The 23,507-nt window shown below is 42.7% G+C and overlaps 1 protein-coding gene across 1 annotated transcript in view; it reads right to left on the bottom strand.

The window, feature by feature from the left end:
- Positions 1-12,225, bottom strand: part of LOC311061250 (uncharacterized protein) — a gene marked incomplete at its 3' end in the record, with an annotated part of 60,931 nt that extends 48,706 nt beyond the window's left edge. Inside the window, exons 1-8 of the mRNA XM_084079805.1 lie at positions 12,115-12,225; positions 8,344-8,606; positions 7,658-7,784; positions 5,982-6,076; positions 5,725-5,873; positions 3,833-5,012; positions 3,108-3,209; positions 185-286 (exon numbers count right to left, since the gene is read on the bottom strand). Coding sequence (XP_083935931.1) covers positions 185-286; positions 3,108-3,209; positions 3,833-5,012; positions 5,725-5,873; positions 5,982-6,076; positions 7,658-7,784; positions 8,344-8,551 — 1,963 coding nt within the window. The 5' untranslated portion in view covers positions 8,552-8,606; positions 12,115-12,225. The remainder of the gene's footprint in view (positions 1-184; positions 287-3,107; positions 3,210-3,832; positions 5,013-5,724; positions 5,874-5,981; positions 6,077-7,657; positions 7,785-8,343; positions 8,607-12,114) is intronic.
- Positions 12,226-23,507: the final 11,282 nt, after the last annotated feature.

Genomic DNA, 23,507 nt, shown 5'->3' with positions numbered 1-23,507 from the left:
GAAAGCCAATCGTAGCCAATCAAAAGGCCATCTGAAAATTGGATTGTACGCCCTATGGTTATAGGCCCAAACGTGAATCGGCCTGTCATAGCGCCACCATGAGGCCAATTTAAAAAGAAAATGGGGCAGAGGTTCAGGTTGTCAGGTTTGTTGCGGTCTACATGGGTAAGAAAACAGAACTCACCAGTGGGAGTGCTTGGTGTCTGCTGTAGCTGGTTGATCAGAGGGGGCGTGGCACTTACAGCTGGCCCAATCAGATCCTCTTCTTTAATACGGGTGGGAATTCCTGCACAATGCAAACAGGACAGTGATCGGTACACTAAACATGTGTGTGTGTGTGTGTGTGTGTGTGTGTGTGTGTGTGTGTGTGTGTGTGTGTGTATGTGTGTGTGTGTGTGTGTGTGTGTGTGTGTGTGTGTGTGTGTGAGAGAGTGAAAGAGAGAACGAGCAGTGGTGTAAAGTAATTAAGAACATTTACTCAAGTACTGTACTCAAGTACAATTTTGAGATACTTTTACTTTACTGGAGTATTTCCAATTGTCTATACTTTTACTTCTAATCCACTACATCTCAGAGGAAAATATTGTACTTTTACTCCACTACAAATATTTGAAAATGTTAGTTACTAATTACTTTGCAAGTATAAATTATTACATTATAAAACATACATTAACCACCTATTTTATACCTAGGCTATTTGAAAATAGCAGATTTCAGAGAGAGAGAGAATTCTTAATCCTGCTCTCTGAAGGTGCCCGCCCGTGCCCGCATTGATTTCATTTCTGACCGCCCACAGTTCATTTTTGACCGATGCACCCGCTCAAAAGAATTAGGTACCATTAAGTCTCAGATAGTACTGCATTATTACCGTCCATTTCTGTATAAGTCTGCAAAATTTCCATTGAGATTCAAAAACATTATAAATAAAACAGAATGAGAGAATGAGCGAGAGGGGCTGTTTATTTGTGAGGAGTTGCACAGCGCAAACACACACACACACAGGGTTTGTTTATATTTGCAACGCAATGCACAGCACCAGAAAGAACACACACACACAAGAGAGAAAAAGAGCATGAGAGAGAGAGAGATACAGCCATTACTGCACCACGGACACTCCACAACACAGAATCTGCTGGACGGCATGACAGTGGGTTATTAACTAGATTATGCACATACCTGTGGGTAACAACGTTTTGAAATTACGTTTTCACGTGAATGTAGCCATAACATTCACATCTAGCCTGGTTCCAGACCATAGACCCCGCCCACTCTCTGAGTGAATTGCCTCTCTTTGTCTGGTGTTGCAATGGGAACCTAGGATTTATTCTGTACAAACTGTACTGTCCAATAGGCTCTATGCACAGCAGCCATGTTATCACTTAGCAATGATACTAATGAAGGCTCTGTTCCATTTAGTGTAGCACAGTGGTTTCCACAACCCCATAACTCTGAGAGTTACACACCCGTAAAGGAGACATTTGGAAGCCCATGAGGGTCCCTGGACCCCAACTGTAGACCCACTGGTGTATAAGGATAAGGATAATTCCTTTTAACAGGTCATTCATGAAAGTCCTTGCGGTCTTGTTTCCAATGAGAACCTGTGAGCAATTAGGGGTTAAGAGTCTTGCTCAGGGATAAATTTCATTTCATCGACACATATGCTGGCCTGGCCTGGAATCGAACCTGGGGCAACCAGGGCCTCTGGCTCCCTAGGCGGGCTCACTAACCACTCAGCTATGGCCGCCCCACATGTAACAGAGTGTTTCCAGTGAGCCAACATGCACAATATCAGCACCCTGACTCTGTTTGACCAGAATGGAACAGAGCCTTCATTAGTATCATTGGCAACACCTGTGAATGTCTTCACAATATGGCTGCTGTGCATAGAGCCTATAGCTAAATTCCATTCACCAAAGCTCAGTCACTCGCTCACTCTCCTCGCTTCCTCCACTCGGGCCTAAGCCCCACCCCTACGAGGAGCCGATGATTATTTGCGAGGACGGAGTGGTCTTCGGTTTCCCTCAAAGGATCGGACTGCACTCAGCGTCATTTCAAAGCGACGGCAAATTCCGCGATCACTTATGACGTCTCACACAGCTGGACCAGAGCCATGGATGAAAATACATGCATAGAATAATATGCAGACTATAGAATTATACATAATATAAGAATAGACACTTCATCAATGTGGCTGGCCACATCGTTATCTTTATAGTTAACATTGTTGTGCAAAGCCATTTATTCCTGAAATAGTGAATGAAGCGCCAGGATGAGCAAACTTACATTTATGAATTTAATCCTGACCTGTCCCTCTTTTTGCTCGTAGTCCCCAGAACCCCAGTACAAAATGTATTTACTCCATGAAGTGTAGGGTTTCAAGCATTGTTTGTGTGGCCACATGTGGAGGAGGACCATGTATACGTCACAGGAGAAGGGGAAAAAAAAAAAAAAAAAACGTGTACACGTGATGCGGAAGTCTGCCGCGGAGGAGCTGTGGAGAGTGATTTATTTATAGATTTATTTTGCAAAACAGGCCACCCCGCGCAAATTTTGAAAGCCAATACTATGCACAGCAGCCATATTGGAAAGAAGTTGGGCCTCTTCCTACTTCCTTCACAGGTGTTACCAATGATACTAATGAAGGCTCTGTTCCATTCTGGCCAGGGTGCTGATATTGTGCATGTTGGCTCACTGGAAACACTCCATTTTGGTTCCCAAATGGCCACTTGTGGTGGGTGTGTAACTCTGAGAGTGTACAAATGGAATTTGGTTCCATTTGTACACTCTCAGAGTTATAGGGGTCCTTGAAAATAAGAAAACCACTGTGCCACACTAAATGGAACAGAGCTTTAATTAGTATCATTGGTAACACCTGTGAAGGAAGTAAGGAAGGGACCCAATTCATTCCCAATATGGCTGATGTGCATAGAGCCTATCGTAGCCAATCGGAAGGGCATCTGAAAATTGAATGGTTGAACAGTTATAGGCCCAAACGTGAATTAGCCTGTCATAGCGCCACCATGAGGCCAACCCTTTTTTAAATGGGGCAGAGGTTCAGGTTGTCAGGTTTTGTTTGCGGTCTACATGGGTAAGAAAACAGAACTCACCAGTGGGAGTGCTTGGTGTCTGCTGTAGCTGGTTGATCAGAGGGGGCGTGGCACTTACAGCTGGCCCAATCAGCTCCTCTTCTTTAATACGGGTGGGAATTTCTGCACAATGCAAACAGGACAGTGATCGGTACACCACATACATGTGTGTACATATGTAAGCCTTTATATTTTAGCGTTGACTATTCAAAAAGAGCAGATATACAAGCTCACAGTCACTTTGTGCCACACTGGGAGCTTGTATATCTGCTATTTTTGAAAAATGTTGAACATTTATGCAAATCGTTGAATGCAAATCACATTAATTTCCCCTCATAATAAAAATTAAAAAAATCACACCCAGTGTGAAGTGGGCGGTGTGGTCATCACATGACTCACTTAAAAAAAAACATAAATGTGTTTTTTTTAAGTGCCATAGTCCTATTCATAGGGCTTCACATGTGTCATGTGTTTCGCTAGCCAATCACAGTCCTGAATAGAGTCAACCAATCACATTACAGCTAGTGGTCATCACACTGATGGAAGCTCACTTAAGGAAAAGTATAGATTTGCATTGAATGTGTAGGGGTTAGGGGTGTAGACTGGTGGCCAATCACGGTGCAGGATTAGTCAATGTCCAAACCTCACATATAGGGGGCGGTTACACCGCCCCAAAAAAGAAAAAAGAAAGTGTAACAGTGTAGCCCACATTGGTAGAGCCTGGGATTTCTCTGTGTCAATCTTACCTCCAGAGCTGTCACTGAGGCTCTTGTCTTTGACTCCGTTTGCTTCAGGCCCCTCCCTGTCAGCCTGGGAGAGGCTATCAGGAGCCATGCACACGTCTTTAGGCTGAGACTGGGCACCCTGGCCGTTGGTGGACACCTTGCTTCCCTCTGGCTGAGAACCGCTCCTCTTTTGTTGTGTCAACGGCAATGCGTCCTTTTTCTGGAGCGGCCCAGGGCTTCTCTCGCTTTCAGACCCCACGATGAGGCTGCCGCCCTCCTCCCTCCCTTCCATCTTCAAAGGCTCAGGGGACAACACCTGGCTCCGGGAGAGAGCCAGGCCCAGAGCCGAGCCCTCACTCCCCAATATGTTCTCTCCTTCCTTCACCATCCCCACCTCCTTCTCTTCTTCTTCTTCTCCAGCCTCGTCTCCCTCATCCATCACGTCTTGATCTAGTGACAGCAATTGACAGGGAACAGTAGAGAATTGTCCGTGCTTCAGCAGCGACTGAGTGTTTAACTCACTCTCCGTAACGCTCACAGAGTCCCCGCTTGATGTCTGAGAGAACACAGACTGGGACATTGAGGCTAAACTACCATGTATGGCGGTCTGAGGGGTCTGCTGGACGCAGTTGCTGGCCAGTGGGTCTACCACGTCGGACGTGAGCAGAGCGCCATGCACCTTGTCCTTAGGGCTGCCGCCACTTGCGTAACTTACGTTCACATTTGTTACATTCCTGGCCATCGGCATAGATTCCTTCACTTCAGACCTCTGTGACGACGGAGCGCGTTCCTCCGTGACACCTTCACCACTATGTTTTAATGAGGAGGGGGCAGCTTTGGGTTCGGCCGCCGTTTTCGGAGAGGAGGAGACGCCGTTAGGCTCGCTCCTCTGACTGAGGCGTGACATCACAGAGTGGCCGGTGTCAATGCAGAGCGCTACGTCCAGACCCTCTATCTGTGTGGCCTGGCTTTCATCCTCAGGCTGCTCTGAGGCCAGCGGGGCCACAGTGCTGCTCTCTGTGTTCACAGTGAACCGCAAGGGCAAAGCGGACGGACTTGACTCAACGGGCGGTGATGGCTTCTGGTCGCGCAAGGATGGTGTCACCGGCTTCCTTTGTGTGTGTCGTGGAGCCACGCTGCTGCTGCTGCTGCTGGTGGTGGTGCTCACAGCAGCCAGGCTCTGGGTTGCGACCAACACATCCTGGGGAGGAAACAGAACAGAGAAATTAATCATGTTATGGACACGTCATGGTGGTATAGTGTCATGCTGTGGCGTAGGCAACTTAGTCTATTCTTTACCACTTAAACTAGGGGTGTCAAACTCATTTTAGGCAATGGGCCAGACTCGAGATGTCTTGTGTGACATAAAATGTGTGACAAAAACTATCAAATGTTTCACTTCATATTGTGTTCACACACACACACACACACACACACACATATGAATGAGTAGGCTATTGTAATTGGATAGTCTACCGATACTGTCATCGGCTTGTGTTTGCGTTTTTTTTTTCAAAACGTTACGTCATGAAAACGTATCGCGATATATCGTGGGACGATATATCGGCACACCCCCCAGACTTAAATCCTATATACAGAGCCGAACGAAGTCCAATTTCATGCTGGCACAGAAAAATACATCTATGAAAAAGACCCAGTTAACATTATGACATCCAGCTGCATTTACCTGTCAAAATGTCTATCTATCTGCTCTATTCAGAGGAGGAAATCTGACATAATTTAACTTCTCAAAGCGCAGTGTGTCTCGAAAACGCACTCCCAAAAAAGGCGCTGGGAAAAATCAGCTTAAATAACGCACCGAAACACGTTGTTGTCCTCCTCACAAAAGTACTGTAGGATATGGTGAAGTTACCCTTTAACTATCCCAGTATTGAGGATAAAGATGTTCTTACGTGAGAGGACTCAGGCTGGGACGGCAAAGAGAGCGTCTTCTCCAAAACACCAGGTGAATTCCGGGACACAGGAGTGGATGTGGATGGGCGTGGTTTGGATGCAGCATCAGTTTCCATTGGCTCGTCTGCTTTTGTCCCCGATTTGTCACCTGGGGGCAGAGACATTGGGTTATCAGTGCCTGTTGAATAAAAACACCTCCAGCTCTATTCTCCAAATAATTATTGTTATTGGAGGTAGAAAGTGAACAGGTTTTTACCTCCTTCAGCCTCTGGGCCAGTAGTTGAGTTAGGGGCAATAAAGGTTGTTTTGCTCAAATTGTCCTGGGTAGGGGCCAGACATTCATTACAGCTCCTAGGGGGGGGGGGGGGGGGGAATTAAGATATTAGATGATGATTACTCTAGGACAGTGGGTGGTGGAAAAGTACTCACATTCTTTACTTAAGTGAAAGTATCAATACTGTAATGTAGAAATATTATGTTACAAGTAAAAGGCATGTGTTCAAAATGTTACTTGAGTAAAAGAAACAAAAACGAGTATTGGTATCCAGTGATGTTGCTAGGTTTTCAATGTAATGGGTCCTGGGATGCAAGGGTGGTCTTTTAGATGGGTCCCAGGGACATTTTATGGGTCCCACAAAAATGCACAGCGTTTAACTTGTGTTTCATCTTATATGGTTATATTCATGTAGAACATGTATCTGAAAGAAAAGTACACAATTCCAAATCCGACAACTAGTACTTGTAGTACTTGATTTTTTTTTTTACATTAACCACTTGAATCCTAGTATCCCTTTTCTGAGGAGAACTTTAGCCAAAAATAGCAGATCTACAAGCTCACACTTGTGAGCTTGTAGATCGGCTATTTTTGGAGTTATAGGTGTGTAAAGGGAAAAAAAGAGCAGCAAAAGTTTATCTGAAACACAATTTTATACAATATAGAGGGGGTCCCTGCTTCATCTCTCTCTCAAATAGGGGGTCCTTAGCCTGAAAACACTGAAGACCCCTGCTCTACAGGGAATTATTTGATATCTGGCTGCACGGAAAGACACAAGAATCACAGCTGCCATTAATTAGTGCTGTTCAGTGTTGATTGCCTAGTGGTCAAATTGGGGTCAACGAGCCATCGTTAACTTGCTTTGAAGTTGGGCTGTAAGTTGCGCAGCACTCTCACTCTCTCTCCCTCTAGCAGCAGCTCGCACTGCCCTGAGACAGAGAGAGAATACTTCTCCATACGGCGGTGTTTTACCGAGATTTTTCTTGTTTTCTGCACTATGCCTTGTAATCCGCGGACGGCTTTGAAATCCACGGATGGCCTTCAAATCCACGGTAATTTCCGCGATCGCGGAATCACGGATTCCTGGGGGGACTAAATTGTAGTGCGTCCCATGGACGCAACCACGGTGCCATGAATGCGTCCTTTTTCAATATGGTGCGTCAGAGACGCAGGACGCAGGCCTATGAGCATCTCTGCGGTATCAAAATGTACAAGTACCAAAAGTAAAAATATTCATTGTGCAGAATGTCCCATTTCACAAAGTTAAAAATGTACAAACATCTTTTGAAAATAGCAGATCTACAAGCTCACATTGCGACGCATTTTTTAGCTTGTAGATCGGCTATTTTCAAATGGCAAAAATATACACAGTACAGGGCTGAAGTGGTTGATGCATGTGTTGTGATAATAATCTAAATCTGCAAAGTAAATAAGGCTGTCAAATCATTGTAGTGGAGTAAAAGTACAATATTTGCCTCTGAGATGTAGTGGAGTAGAAGTAAAAGTATTGAAAATGGGAAATACTCCAGTAAAGTAAAAAAAAATCCTCAAAAGTGTACTTAAGTGCAGCACTTAAGCAAATGTACTTGCTATGTTACACCACTGCTCCAGGATGTGGTCAGGTCATGCATAAGGTTAATAGTGCTCTTGTGGCTTACTGGAGTAGACTGTGCTGCACCAGAGTGCCCTCTTCAGAAAGATGCAGCAGTCTTAGGGTGTGGGCTGGGGTCGGTTTTTGCAAAGCCTGGTTATCCAGCTCAGACACGGTGCTGTCCACACCAGTGCCTGAGAAAAATAAGACAAATAAATACATTAAAAAAATTCATCCCTTTTGTTTCACTTTTTTCATTGGTAATAAAACTGGACAAAGGGTTTGAAAAGTACAGGAGGCCACAGTTGTTAAGCAGCCTTTCTACAAATAATATAAGATAAACCTGTGTGTGTGTGTGTGTGTGTGTGTGTGTGTGTGTGTGTGTGTGTGTGTGTGTGTGTGTGTGTGTGTGTGTGTGTGTGTGTGTGTGTGTGTGTGCACGCGCGCATAATAAGATACTGAACTGTTGAATACTAAATAAGTGAACATGTAAAAATTACTTATTTTCTATCAATTACACACCCCATGAAGCTTTAGGTTCAGCTTTTAGATGAACTACTCCTTTAATATAGTCTCCAATAATAAGTGATAAAGTTGCAGAGCAAAGAGAACAACAGGCATTACTAATTAGCTGTGCAGAAGGTGCTGCTGTGTTGTCTCAGCAATGACCCAGCCGTCTTTAGGCCCGTCAGAATTAGTACATAATAGCCTAATCACATTTATTTTAGATAATCCCAATTATTTTTGCTCTACCTGTCTCGTCAGGGTCTTCCTGATGGTCCCTGGAGGTGCAGACACCTTGGGCGTGAAGCAGAGCCTGGTGGTCCCCGGTACGGGAGTGAAGCAGAGCCTGGTGGTCCCCAGTACGGGAGTGAAGCAGAGCCTGGTGGTCCCCAGTATGGGTGTGAATCAGAGCCTGGTGGTCCCCGGTACGGGAGTGAAGCAGAGTCTGAAGCCTCATTTCTCTAACTGGCTGAAGCAGAGGCTCTGAGGAGTTGCTGGAGGTCACCTCAGACCTAGAGGAGTAAACGCATGACGTTTCATTACGACAGCAAGTGCTTGATTGTGTGATTTTGATTGAATACTTTTATTAACAGTGGTCTTTAACAGTACAAGTTGTTAACAGTACAAGCAGTGCAGTCAAGGATTTAACAAAAAGCCCCGGTAGCAGCATAAAAGTATATTTAAAGGTATATTTACGACGAGATTTCACAAGATTTCACAAAATCTCATCTACCGAGACTTCTGGTGGGGTGCATTCAAGACAATCACGTTGCATAGGGTTCTGTCACTATGAACGTCATATCTCACCAAAAGAAAATGGGGAAAAAGTTATTAAAATAATTATGTAATTTAGCGCAACGACCCTAGGCGCACGTTTTTAGCTGTGGCGGACCCTGGATGGAGTTATGAAATGTTTCTACTGTACCATTCGTCCTAGGATATCCTAGAAACAGGTAAGAAAACCGTGGGGCAAATTTCCCCTTTAACATTGTGTAGAATCACAACGCTAGGCTTATAGATCTGTTCCATTTTGGGGTGTATAAAGTATAAAATAAGGTATATAACTGCAACCAATAGAATATGCACTCACTCACTGTTATCATGATGGAACAAAGTCTCAGAAAACACAATGTGGAGACATTTTATTGGTTCACGGTTTAAAGGGATTGTAGGCAAATTCAGAGATAAACAAAGAAAAAAACTGTTGTCAAACACCGCCCCTCCAGCAGTTCGCTTCCCCGACCACCAGGGGGTGACGCAGGGGGGACTTCTAAACGGGCCATGCCGAAAATAGGTTGCTTTATTCGGACACAATGCGTCACTCCCTCAAAACAAAGCATATATCACACAGGTGGCCTGTTTGGATTCAGAACAGCGATTATATGATAATATATGAGGTCATATCAGAGTCCCTGCTAGAACAATCAATTGGCTCTATGCACAGCAGCCATATTGGACAGAAATTGGGCCTCGTCTTACTTCCTTCCCAGGTGTTACCAATGATACTAATGAAGGCTCTGTTCCATTCTAGTCAGGGTGCTGACATTGTGCATGTCGGCTCACTAGAAACACTCCATGTTGGTTCCCAAATGGCCCCTTATGGTGGGTGTGTAACTCTGAGAGTGTACAAATGGAACCAAATGGACCCGCAAGGGTCAATTTGTACACTCTCAGAGTTATGGGGGTCCTTGAAAATAAGACAACCACTATGCCACACTAAATGGAACAGAGCCTTAATTAGTATCATTGGTAACACCTGTGAAGGAAGTAAGGAAGGGGCCCAATTCATTCCCAATATGGCTGCTGTGCATAGAGCCTATTGAAATGAGGGTTCATGGTCTAACCCCACGGTTCTCAAAGTGGGGTCCACGGAACCCTGGGGGTCCGCGACGCATAGCCAGGGGGTCCGCGAAATAATTCACAGATTTAAAAAAAATAATAATAATATTTTTGATAAAAAAATATTTTTTGATAAAAAAATATTTTATGATAAAAAATATTTTTTGATTATTTATTTATTTTTATGGGTGTGTGATATGAAATGTGAGCTTAACATAATCACAGTAATCCTTAATCATATTCCATCATATTCAAGGGCTTTTGCAGAAAAATGAGACAGACTCCACTCACTTTCAAATTAGAGCACTGCAGAGGGCAGGTGTGTGTGTCTGTTTCCAGCTGACGCTCGTTGACACTCGTTAATGTTATAGGCATCTGTCAAATAGGCCGCCATCTAATCTAAGATTAGTGACACTCATTCAGTCTGAATGATTTCGATTGACACGTTTTTTAATACAAATAGTTCCAATGGCATCTAAATGTACACATGTGGTTGTAAGTATATGCTTATCGGTGCCGCGAGGGTGAGGGGGTACCTGGAAAAATGTCTCCCTCCAAGGGGTACCTGGGCCAAAAAAGTTTGAGAACCCCTGGTCTAACCAAAGGGAATTTGGGGGTCTGTGACATGAATCATTTTAAAACCCGTGTTGTAGGGCAGTGGTTCTCCAACTGGGGTCCGGGGACCCTCAATGTTCCTTGAAGGGGTCCAAATGGACCCTCACAGGGTTTGTAACCACGGATGTAGGGGACTGACCTAAAAAAGGGTTAACCTTTTAAATGCTAGGATTATAACTAAACTCCTCACAAAAAAAGTTTGGAAACTCAACCTCGGTCGATTATTTCTCCCCTTCGATAGTACTAATTGTATTTTATATCATTTTCAGTGATGCTTAAAGCCCTGTGTTCTGCGACTTTGACACACATTTTTAACAAAGGACGCATCAAACAAACCATCGTGCTGTCCACGGGACGCACACTACTATTTCAGGGGGTCTTTGACATGAAAAAGTTTGAGAGCCACTGGCTTAAACTAGTGGTTCTCAAACATTTCCTCCAAAGTAAAGTATTTATCTGGCGATTCCCATCTGAAAATATTTTATGCCAGGGACCCCCATACAGTACAAGATGTGTTGTCAAAATGTTTCACAAAAATAGCAGATCTACAAGCTCACAACATGTCACAATGTGACGCATTGTGTGCGTATGCACACAATCATTCTAACCCCTTATATTTTCTACTTTAAAATACTCTGTGCCACGCTATGAGCTTGCATATCTGCTATTTTTGAAAAAATCTTAAAAATGTGTGCAAATACTTTTTTCTTTTTTAAGGGAACATTTGTAACTCAAATCTTTGCTTCTGGGGGGGTCCCTGGAACAAAATATTTTTAGATGGGGGTCCGCGGCCAAATACATATCATTTCGGGGGTCCTGGACATGAAAAGGTTTGAGAACCACTGGCTTAAAGCGGTTTATCTGCCGACTCCCATCTGAAAATATTTTATGCCAGGGACCCCCTTACAAGATGTGTTGTTCCACAACAATTATTTGAAAACTGTAGTTACTAGTTACTTTGCAGTTATAAATGATTACATTATAAAACATACATTGATTGATTGATGTACATGAGAACAGCATGGAAGTACAAATCCACAATAAAGGTCTACTAAACTGGAAGACTCATTAAGCACTGAGCTTGTTTAAGATGAGATCCCCATGCACACAAATCATGATGACATAAGAGACAGACACATAGAATAAGTTATTAACCACTTCAGTCCTATTTTAAACCTGGCTATTTAAAAAAATATCCGATCTACAAGCTCACAACGCGTCGTGAGCTTGTAGATCTGCAATTTTTTTTTAAAAATGTAGTTTTTTTTACTTTTAGTACTTTAAGTACATTTTGATACTTTTACGCAAGTACATTTTTCATTCTGGACTTTTACTTGTAACAGTAATTCTACATTGCAGTATTGGTACTTTTACTTAAGTATAACATTCGAGTACTTTTTCCACCACTGCACACAGACCATGCTTGTCTTTGTTAGCCTCCCTGATACGTTCCATTGTGTTCTTTAGGACTAGCATTAGCAGCTATGCTATGCTAGAGCACTATGCTATCCAGTGGAAGCTGCTTTTTGTCCAGACATGAACACATGTTAAATAGAAAGGCTTTACCTTCAACACACGGATGTTATCCGTTTGTGTTGTTTTAATGAAGAGCCGTGTGTTTGAATCCCGTCTGGAAGCTTTGTTTGTTCCACTAAGGCATAGCCTCGTTCCTGAGCCTCACTCAGATGAGACGAGAAGAGGCTCCACCATGGAAAAAGACACTACTAACAACAACAACAACACAGTATTCCCGGGTCAAAACGTGTTCCACGCATGCGCAGAGAGGGGGCGAGAGGGATAGAGGTAGAGAGAGCGAGAGAGAGAGAGAGAGAGAGAGAGAGAGAGAGAGAGAGAGAGAGGGGGGGGGTGGGGAGAGGGTCGGGGAGAGAGGGTGGGGGAGAGGGGGTGGGGAGAGGGTGGGGGAGAGGGAGAGGGGGAGATAAAGGGAGGGAGAGAAAGAGAGTGAGAGGCGGAGAGGGGGGAGCACAGGAGAGAGAGAGAGAGAGAGAGAGAGAGAGAGAGAGAGAGAGAGAGAGAGAGAGAGAGAGAGAGAGAGAGAGAGAGAGAGAGAGAGAGAGACCCCTGTAAATAACGTTTTAATCCATGGCACCTCTGCATTTCATTGTTACTTTACTTCATTGCACCCAGGGCCGGATCTACCATATGGGCACTTTGGGCACGTGCCCAGGGGCACCTGGGCATCAGGGGGCACAAACAAAAAAAAAGAATGATTATTCATATTCCATCCTGATTGGCTAAGATTGACATCTAAAGTTTGCAGTAGTGGCTTGTTTTGAACAAAATGCCGCAAATCATGAACGCAGCGTCCGATTGCGGTCAAACTTAGCACACACACATTCACACCATATTGAGGATCAAATGCAACCCTTTTAACATTGGCCGGTTATAGCGCCACCAGCAGGTCTAATTTAGCAAAACTAATTTTTTGAACAAAATGCCTGAAATCATGAATGCAGTGTCCGATTGCCGTGCAAGGCCTAAGAAGAAATGTCACCCTTGTCACATTGGCCTATTATAGCGCCACCAGGAGGCCACAATAACCTACCTGACCTGGCGGAGACCTGTGCTCCGAGGAGTACTTTTTCTAGTTAAAGATGAGTCTTACATTGTTTCAATCATCAAATCAATTTCTGTAGGCTTACTTGTTTAATGGATGAAATTGTACCCATTATTTTCCAATGCTAGTAAAGCAAGCCTGATAAAAGTATCAAACTCACAAAATTCACCAAAACACAGGAAATTACATCTACTCTGTTAGCCACGCCCCAACCAATCTCCTGGATTCTGACAGTCCAATGTTGGCAGCCCTGAGTATGTCACGGAAAATCCGTTCCCCTTAGGACAGATTGAAAATGAACTTATACTTGTATAATACTACAGTCTTGACATTTAACCAATTGAACCCCAGCATAGCTTCCCTGGTGGTGGAACATTAGCCAAAAATAGCCACAACTGTATTTGGTGTAGTCCAAGTACAGACAGACAGATAGATAGTTAGGTAGGGTTTTTTTTAGGCTCTATGTATTACTTTCTGTTTAAAGAGACTGAGGTGCTCTTATTAAAGGAAGGGGGAGGGGGGGGGGGGTCAGGAAAAATATTGCTACGTACATTACATACGTACTGTTCATACTGATGTGGTAGTACTGTCTTTGGCTTCATTCCGATGAGCTGTGGGTTGCTTTTGGTGTTTGATCAAGCTTTCTGCACATAGCTGTTGTAGCATGAAATGGTTGCCACAATGACTCCAACACAGTGTCTGACTCTCCCAGTCTTTCACACTTTCACCGGGTGTGACACTGTATCTGCATTCGCTGGCAGAGGAAAGGAGACTGCCTGGGAAACTTGGAGGTCATTCCCAGAGGTGAATGAGGCTTTCAGTGAACTCCTCCTACACATGCCAAGTTAGGTCAGTGAAGGATCAATGTTCCTGCTAGAGCGATTTGTGGTGCTCATGTATGACCAAACCAGTGAGTGCACGGAAGTGAATGATGCCAGGAAACAGCTCTTTACACAGAAGTCAAGAACACTAGAGAAAGCATTCCTCCAACAAAGGCAGCACTCAAGCAACACATCAAGCGCACTTGCTACCAGGCAAACTGTTGGAACCAGGCATTGGTACTGGAACCAGAGATGCCAGAGCCATCTGAATGGGGCTGGACAAAAGAAACAACTGGGTGGCAACCATTTTGGACCAGTCTCTCTGAAGCATCCAAATCGTGCCATGAATTAATCCGCTGTCGCTGCACCAAAGGGTGTACTGGACGGGTGCATTTCTCCTTTCCGACATGTCGCCTTTCCGACGTTGACGAACCCTATACCTAACCCTAACCCTAACCTTAACCGCACGCGGAAGCCACTAGTCGGAGTGGTGAGATGTCGGAATGGAGAGTGAACACCGTACTGGACGATGCAAGTGTGCCAAAGCTGCACTCAAACATACTGCACTGTGCCTCTGTTCTGGAGACTGTTTTTACGGGGCCAGAGCTCAGCTCTGGACCTGTTTTGTTATTGGCAGTATTCTGTCACTTCTTCTGCCACTTTTTGCAGTTTTGGCTGAACCGTGCAGTCGCTTTTTACGAAACTCGGCCATATGGTAGATGGTCATGAAAAACGATAAAGAAATAATTCTCACAATCTTTCGTCCAAAGGTGGCGCTATAGCACTTAATTGAAAATGGCAACTTTGAACAGGTACAACTCATGCCCTGTTTGACCTAGAGCCATGAAACTTGGATACACATATGCGTCTCCTCATGCTGAACAACCTTCACCCTCTGACTTTTGACCTCTGACCTTTAGATCTCCCACTATTTTGAATTATATGAAAAACAGTCATTGGCTCCTAACTTCTGCATTTTTTCACTTATGGAAAATCTGTTGGAATTTTTTGTAGGCAGAGGTCCAAAGTTCAAGTGTTAAACGTTTCGTGCAGATTGCTCAAAAATCCCAGGAGGAGATAGATTTTAACTATTACAGTTAAAACATACATGCAGACTCACATTTCTTTGAAACTTTGCAGAAATGTACAGGGTCATTCCAAATATCACTGAAACCAATCTTACTCCAATTGGCCAAAAGGGGGCGCTATAGCAATTTTTTGAAAAGGCAGACTTTAAACAGGCATAAGTCATGCCTCGTTTGGCCGAAAGTCGTGAAACTTGCTTACACATGTGCCTTGACTCATGAGGAACACACGTATCGATTTGACCATTAAGCTCCGCCCTTAGATTTTCCGCAATTTTGAGCAGTTTGAAAAATACTTGTTTTTGCCAGTTCTGGCTTAACCGTGCATACGCTTTTTACGAAACTCGGCCATATGGTAGATGCTCATGAAAAACTACCAAGAAATAATTCTCACACTCATTCGTCAAAGGGTGGCGCTATAGCACTCAATTGAAAGTGCCAACTTTGAACAGGTACAACTCATGCCCTGTTTGACCTACAACCATGAAACTTCAATACACACATGTGTCTCTTCATGCCCGACAACTTTCGTGGTCTGACTTTTGACCTCTGACCTTTAGATCTCCCACCATTTTGAATTATATGAAAAACAGTCATTGGCTCCTAACTTCTGCATTTTTTCACTTATGGAAAATCCGTTGGAAATTTTTGTAGGCAGAGGTCCAAAGTTCAAGTGTTAAACGTTTCGTGCAGATTGCTCAAAAATCCCAGGAGGAGATAGATTTGAACTATTACAGTTTTATGAAAATTATTCATCTGTGCCTAAAACATACATGCAGACTCACATTTCTTTGAAACTTTGCAAAAATGTACAGGGTCATTCCAAATATCACTGAAACCAGAAATGTACAGGGTCATTCCAAATATCACTGAAACCAATCTTACTCCAATTGGCCAAAGGGGGGCGCTATAGCAATTTTTTGAAAAGGCAGACATTAAACAGGCATAAGTCATGCCTCGTTTGGCCGAAAGTCGTGAAACTTGCTTACACATGTGCCTTGACTCATGAGGAACACACGTATCGATTTGACCATTAAAGGGATATTTCACTTTCAAAAAAACTTTTGGTCATTTTATGGTCTACTCAGGCCCTTGTGAACCCCCCAGACAGTTTTTAAGTTGCTTGATTCAGTATTTAGATATTTGATATTCATCTTATCAGCCACGCCCCCTTCCTATACAAACCCATTATAACTTCAAACTCTATTTTTAACCCGTTTAACCATCAAAAACACCCGTCCTTGGTTCTGGTGACTCACCCTGCCCTCCTAATGCGTGAGAGGGCCGTGTTTTTTTGATAACTTTTTTCATTTATTTTTAATATTTTTTTTTTGTATTTAATTTTTTCATTTTCCAAAGAAATATATTAAAAATAAATGAAAAAAGTTATAAAAAAAACACGGCCCTCTCACGCATTAGGAGGGCAGGGTGAGTCACCAGAACCAAGGACGGGTGTTTTTGATGGTTAAACGGGTTAAAAATAGAGTTTGAAGTTACAATGGGTTTGTATAGGAAGGGGGCGTGGCTGGCAAAATGAATATCAAATGTCTAAATACTGAATCAAGCAACTTAAAAACTGTCTGGGGGGTTCACAAAAGCCTGAGTAGACCATAAAATGACCAAAAGTTTTTTTGGAAGTGAAATATCCCTTTAAGCTCCGCCCTTAGATTTTCCGCAATTTTGAGCAGTTTGAAAAATACTTGTTTTTGCCAGTTCTGGCTTAACCGTGCATACGCTTTTTACGAAACTCGGCCATATGGTAGATGCTCATGAAAAACTACCAAGAAATAATTCTCACACTCATTCGTCAAAGGGTGGCGCTATAGCACTCAATTGAAAGTGCCAACTTTGACCAGTAAGCTCCGCCCTTAGATTGTCCGCAATTTTGAGCAGTTTGAAAAACACTTAAACCCAGGATTTTTCAGCTATTTGCGTGAAACTATCATCTGTGTGATCTCCTTTTTCACAGTTACTTGTCTGTTGGGCCAATGGCGTCTCCCTTAAATGAATGCCTCACAATATCAAGGTCGCCAGTTCAAGCCTCACTTGATGCAGACTTAATTTAAGTTGAATTGCAAACAACATGACTGTATCAATGAATACATGTGCAAATGGTAAAGATTACCTGAAATGCTTATTTGAGAGTACGTGTTTTCAACGTATGACATACTTCATTCTGAAAATAGCTGATCTACAATCTCACAACTTTTCATGGTTTGTGAGCTTGTAGATCGGCTACTTTCACTAGTTTTGGTTCTGAGGAGATGTACAATTTCTTCATTGGTAAATGGTTTGTGAACGAGTGATCTTAGTGTTAGTGAAACAGGGGCTTGGTTCATGAAAGAAGGCAAGAGTTTATGATCTTCAACAGACAATATCAGCCTGGACAAAGCTATTACTATAGGTAGTGTTGCAGCCTATTAGTCTGAAGGTTGAGAGTTCGAATCCTGTTAATGGCAGTAGGTTGAGATGTCCAATCAAACCATTATGTTTCCATCTCTCTCTCTCATCAATCTATTGTTTCCATGTCACTCTCTCTCTCTTCAATCTATTCCGTTTCCATGTCTCTCTCTCTCTCTATTCACTGGCCCCGTATTATCGCTGCTTGCAGCTATATTTTTGTCTTGTTTTTCTCTTTCTGTACGCAAGATGTGACAATAAAGATGCCTTGAACCTTGATTATTGTCATTTACTATTAATTTATTAATATAGACTACCACCATGGGTTTATTCTGTTATTTGTTTTGTATTATTCACATTGTCACAAAATGGAAGAACAGTTTCACTATATTGCGGTATAACTCAGTGTCCAAGCTATATATAATATACGGTTGAAGCTACTATGTAATTTGACCTTGACCTTGATTTAATGTATGTCCTTGGGTTCTGGCAATCTCCAAAGTATCACCAAATGAATGGGCAACCCCAACATAGTTAGAAAGGACGCCTTAAATGTTTTTTTTAAAGTATTTAGACATTCAGACCCTGTAAACGGGCGGGTGTTTTAATGGTTAATATGGATGGAAGTTACAATGGGTTGAAAGTGAAATATCCCTTTAACTCAAAATGACACTATCAAATGACTAATAACTAACTTTGATTGATTGATTGAATATTTTATTGAACAAGCATTTGTAGGATGGTACAAGTACAGTCACATAAGAAAAAGAACAAGCAGTACTGCACAAGTACATACAACAAAACTGTCCAAAAGGAACACTCCAAAAAAGACCTTGCGGCCTTGTTTCCGTTGAAGGTCCTTGGTGCTCAATTCAAAGACATATAAAACATTTAATATCATCACAATTTTAAAAACATTTAATATCATCACGTTAATAATAATTAAAAAACAAAACAAAACTATTAAGAACAAGTGGGGGGGAAAGAAATTGGGAAATGGAAAAGACTATATGTAAATAATGGGGGGGGGTTAACTTAAAGGCCGGGGGGTGATCACCTCTCGCCTGTTTAAGGTAGCAGTGGTAACTACTACCTCCGCCTTTGGCCTCCTGAGAGGTGAACCTTCAGAGCATTCTTGAAGGATATCAGCGAGCTACAAGTCTTAAGGGAAGGGGGCAATGAGTTCCACACTTCAGTGGCAGTGCTATAGAAGGAGAATTTACCCAAGTTTGTATTGTGGGTGGGTGGTATCAGATCGTTGTTAGCCCTCCCTCTAGTATTGTGGTTGTGAGTGATTTTTTGGAGGTAATTAGACAGGTATGCGGGTACTGCAGGGACTGAGGGCAGAGTTGCATTGACTATCTTAAAAGTCAATCCCATTTTTAGTAGTTTAACCCTGTCTTCTACCTTGAGCCACCGTAGACTAGCAAAGTGTGTGGGAAAAAGGTGGGTCATCGGCCCCAGGCCGAGAAGTAGTCGGATCAGTTTGTTTTGTGAGGTTTGGAGCTTAATCTTTAGTGGCATTTTGATGTTGGAGTACCACGAGGTGCATGCATAATCAAAGAGGGGCTGAATGAGGGCCCCGGCAAGGGTCCTGAGGGCATTATTGTTGACAAAAGTGGACATTCTGCCAATATATCTTGTTCTTTGATTAACTTTTTTGATCACCTTTGTTGCCATGCTATCACCAGACAGGTATTTGTCAAGTATACATCCCAAATAGATAATCTCATCTTTGCTAGAGATTACTGTGTCATCAACTTTGACCTTGAAATCGTCTACATTTATCCCACTTAAAGAATGTCTGGAACCAAAAAGAATGGATTCTGTTTTACCGAGGTGTAGTGATAGTTTGTTATCGGTAAGCCAGGTACGGATTTTGGTGACTTCCGAGCTGAGAGCTTCCTCGACCTGCAATTTGTCCTTTCCCGAAATCAGGAGTGCTGAGTCATCAGCGAACAGAAACAACTTGCAGTTACAGGCAGCACTCATGTCATTAATGTACAAAAGGAACAGTAACGGCCCTAGAATGCTTCCTTGAGGGACACCGCAACTCACGGGGAGGGGCGAGGACATGGTTCCGTTTATATCAACCACCTGTTCTCTTCCCTCTAGGTAGGATTCCATCCAGTTTAATGATGTGCTATCAAAACCCAACGCCCTTAGCTTATTTAGACTAAACAAAAACTTTAAACTAAACAAACAAAGGTTGGGCGGTGGCCGGTCGGGAGAGGAGGAAGATGGGAGACCTGTGTGCGTCTTCGTGGTTTGAGCTCTTCTTAGTCAGGGAATATTATCAGAATAATGTCAAAACCTGGAATAAATTCCTTACCAAGAAATGTCTTCACCAATGTGTTTGTAAAGGTGTCTAGTAACACATCTCATAAAGATTGAAATGTAATTTCCCTAGGGGAATTTGTGACAGCTGCTGAAAGTTGGGCTACCTTTAACCTTATGCGGGAAATACATAAATAATACAATTCTGCTTTAGGTAGCATGTGAGGGGTCGAACATTTTTTTTTTACGATTCTGAATCCATTGCAAGCATTTGTTTTGCACCAAAACCACTCCTTGGTAGAAAATCGTCCAAGGCCACCTTTCCAGCTCATTCCATAGGCTATGCTGGGTTTTTCTTTTTTTTTTCTTAAAAAAAATCCAAAACGTCAAATCAACAAGTCATATCTATATATATATATATTCTTGCACATTTTAGGAAACATTTCACCATTAGGCTATAGCTACCTTGCTGTAGCCTAGGTCTCCCTTCTAGAGAGATTATTAATCTCAATGGGCAAGGCCATCAATTTTGGAGCTAGGGGCTTAACTGTTCTACCATGGGGTAGACGAGGGGAGAAATGGGGTAGGTATACGTAATTGAAACTAATATTAACGACCTAGAGATCTTCAATTGTGTTGGAATATACTGAGTTGATGGCTGATGGTATTGCTTCCTTAAATTTGCCCACAGCACTATCAGATAGATTTCTACCAAAGACATTGTTGTCCAATGGTGAGTAATCAATTAATGTAAAATCAAAAGTTATTAAATAGTCGTTGGAAAGGTTCACATTATATGGGAAGACTATGAGATGTTCAATTTCAATACCACATACCAAAACAAGGTCGAGGGTATGGTTGAACATGTGAGTAGGTTCATCTACACACTGAGAGAAACCGATTGACTCAATTAATGTAATAAACGCTTTACTGAGGCTATCAGTTACAACATCCACATGGATATTCATGTCAACGGCCAAAATGATTCTATCAGAGTCTAGGACTAGGCGTGATAGAAACTCTGAGAATTCAGATATAAATTCAGTGTAGGCCCCAGGAGGACGGTACACTGTAACTGTAGTGGAACGAAACAGTGACACCTAGTGGTGGTTTGGAAATGTTGGAACCTTGTAGGTAGGAACCTTATTTTGGGGAAACATATAGTTGAAGGACTTTCAGACAAGCTACAAAGGAGAGTTTACTGGAGAATTTTGTGATGTTTACATATGTTTACAATCCAGCTCCATCCTTCATGTTTTGCTCTCAAAAAGGCATCATCTGTAAGTAATACATATTGTTGTGATCAATGTTAACCTTGGGACATGATATTATTTCATATTTGTATATCTGCAATTTAAAGTGCATTGAGTGATTGTTTACTCTGTTCATTCTCCTCTAGTTCTAATACATACCTTCCTTGTTACTTCCCCATTCTAGTAATGGTTTATTTCTGCTATGCTTGTTTTGTGATGTATAAAAAGATACTTACCAAGAGAACCCTGTTGGGAAAATAGTGTTAAAATGCTTATATGCATACTTACTGTACATTGTTGAATCCTGTGATCACAAAGGCTTTGTATTAGGTCATTCACTGTATTCTAGTAAGAATGATTATTGTTTTGTATCTCTGTTTTGCAGTTTTACACTTTTTCTACATAAAGAATTATCAGAATTGGATTCAACTCGTCGCTGTTCTTATGTGGATGAGAGTTTAGCTGGCTGTATAGCCGAGCTCTAGCATGCGTGGTGATGACAGTACAAGAACAAATAATAAAGGCTGTAATGATTTCCAGCTTGGGTGGGAAAGAGTGAGAACCAGACTTTCAAACGTTTTGTAAGTCAGCCTGGGTCTGAGGCTGACTATTAAGCTTGAGTTGAATATGGCCCGAGTAGTGCCGGCGACGACCAGCCGATGGCCTGCTAGTCGACTCAGCGCCGTTCGAGTTATGTACCGATAGGGACAGAATAGTAAATGATGTTGTGGGGACTGCGTTTGCCCTAACTGTCACTCAAAGTGACCACTGGCCAATCACAGCGCGACTTTTCCGGGTCTGGGGCGGGGGGGTCTACGACCAGGAGCAGTCACCCAGCCGTCTTGGGTCGTAGGGTGCGTGTGGGGACTATTATCAGTCACCGTCGGTGACCGTGAATGGTAATGTCACAGAGTATGAAAACAACAGGTAACGGTAACTAAAACAAATACTAAATCAAATATTTTAAATTGAACAACAATTCAAACTCTTTCACACCCCCTCCAAGGATCCCCCAAAAATATAGCAGGAGGGAGGTTAAAGAACCCTCTCTTTTTAATTACAGACACGAGGGAGCACAGGAATGGAGGGGGACAGCTGTAGTGCTGTTCTTCCAGTGACTAAAGGTGAATCAAGTGTCTCAGGAATTCAAATATTCACATACACAACATAGCATGAAACAAAATGTCCATTTCCTTTTAACACAAAAATAAAAAAAACTCCAATTCTCTGGTAAACAAATGGCAAGATCTCAGTCAGATTAAGGTGCAAAGAATAACTATGGTACAAACATTGTGGCAAACACTGCTGCTTAATGAGAGAAATTGCATCTTGGGTTTGAGGCCAACACTTTGAACTTTGGCACAAAAGGTGTGATGGCCAGGCGGAGACGCTGATGCAAGTGTTCATTGGTGAGTCTACTGCGGTACCTGTTCTTCACAATATTCATTGTGGAGAAGGCAGACTCACAGCTGTAAATTGAGCCAAACATTGTGAGAATGTGAACTGCCATTTTATGCAGCAGAGGGGAATTAGCTGCAGTTACCATCTTTGTCCAGAAGGTGATAGCGTCACACTAAGCCTCTTTCAGGGCAATGTTTTCCTGGAGGTCAATCAACTCAGTTTGCAGTGAAGCAGCTTTGGCCCATGGGAAGATTTGTTGTGCTTCTGCAGAGAACTCTCTCACATTTTTGACCAGGAAAGGGTTGTCAATGAACAGTAGGACTTGTTTACCTAATATGAAGTCATCAAAGCGAGTCTTGAAATTTGCAATCAGCTTCTCCAGGAATTCCACATGACACTGATGATCGCCTTCTCCTTTGGTCTGCTCCAGAAGTTTGGGGAAGTGGAGCAGTTCCTCCTGTAGGTAAACATCAAAAAGAAATAAGGAGCACTGCTTTAAAAGGAGTATGAAGATTCAAAAAGATGTTAAGTGGAATCCAGGAAATGTGTGTGGTAGAAAATGTTAAAAGGAACTTACCTGTAGGCCTTTTGAAAATCTCTAGCTTCCTCTGGAAGACACGCACTGCTGACATCAGCTCACACACTGTGTTGTTCTTCCCCTGTAGCTTGAGATTTAGGTCATTGAGATGAGAGGTTATATCTGCCAAAAAAGCCACAGCTTCCATTTTCCCAGCATTTTGCAGAAAGTCCAGGAACTGTTTTGCTCCAGGACCTTGCCTTTGCTCAGCCATCTGACGTTGTTGTGCAGGAGCAAATCATCAAAAGCTGCATCTACCTCTGTCAGGAATGTGCGCAGCAAGCGGTGCTGCAGTGCAGATGATGCTCTCAAGAAGTTTATGAGTGTCATCATTGTTGTCATGATTTCAGAGTAAAATTCTCCAAGACTTGCACAAAGGACAGACTGGTGGATTATGCAATGGTAAGATATCAGGCCAGGGTGGTGGTCTCTCAGACGCTGAACCACTCCTTTCTCTATACCCAACATGGCTGGGGCTCCATCAGTTGCAATTGACACAACTTTCTTCACATCTATCCCTTCTTCATTCAGCATTTCTGATATTACTTTGTAAATATCTTCCCCCCT

This window comes from Gymnoscopelus microlampas (genome assembly GCF_963454915.1).
Source record: "Gymnoscopelus microlampas genome assembly, chromosome: 15".
Taxonomy (NCBI): Eukaryota; Metazoa; Chordata; class Actinopteri; order Myctophiformes; family Myctophidae; genus Gymnoscopelus; species Gymnoscopelus microlampas.
This window is presented reverse-complemented; position numbering and strand designations above follow the sequence as displayed.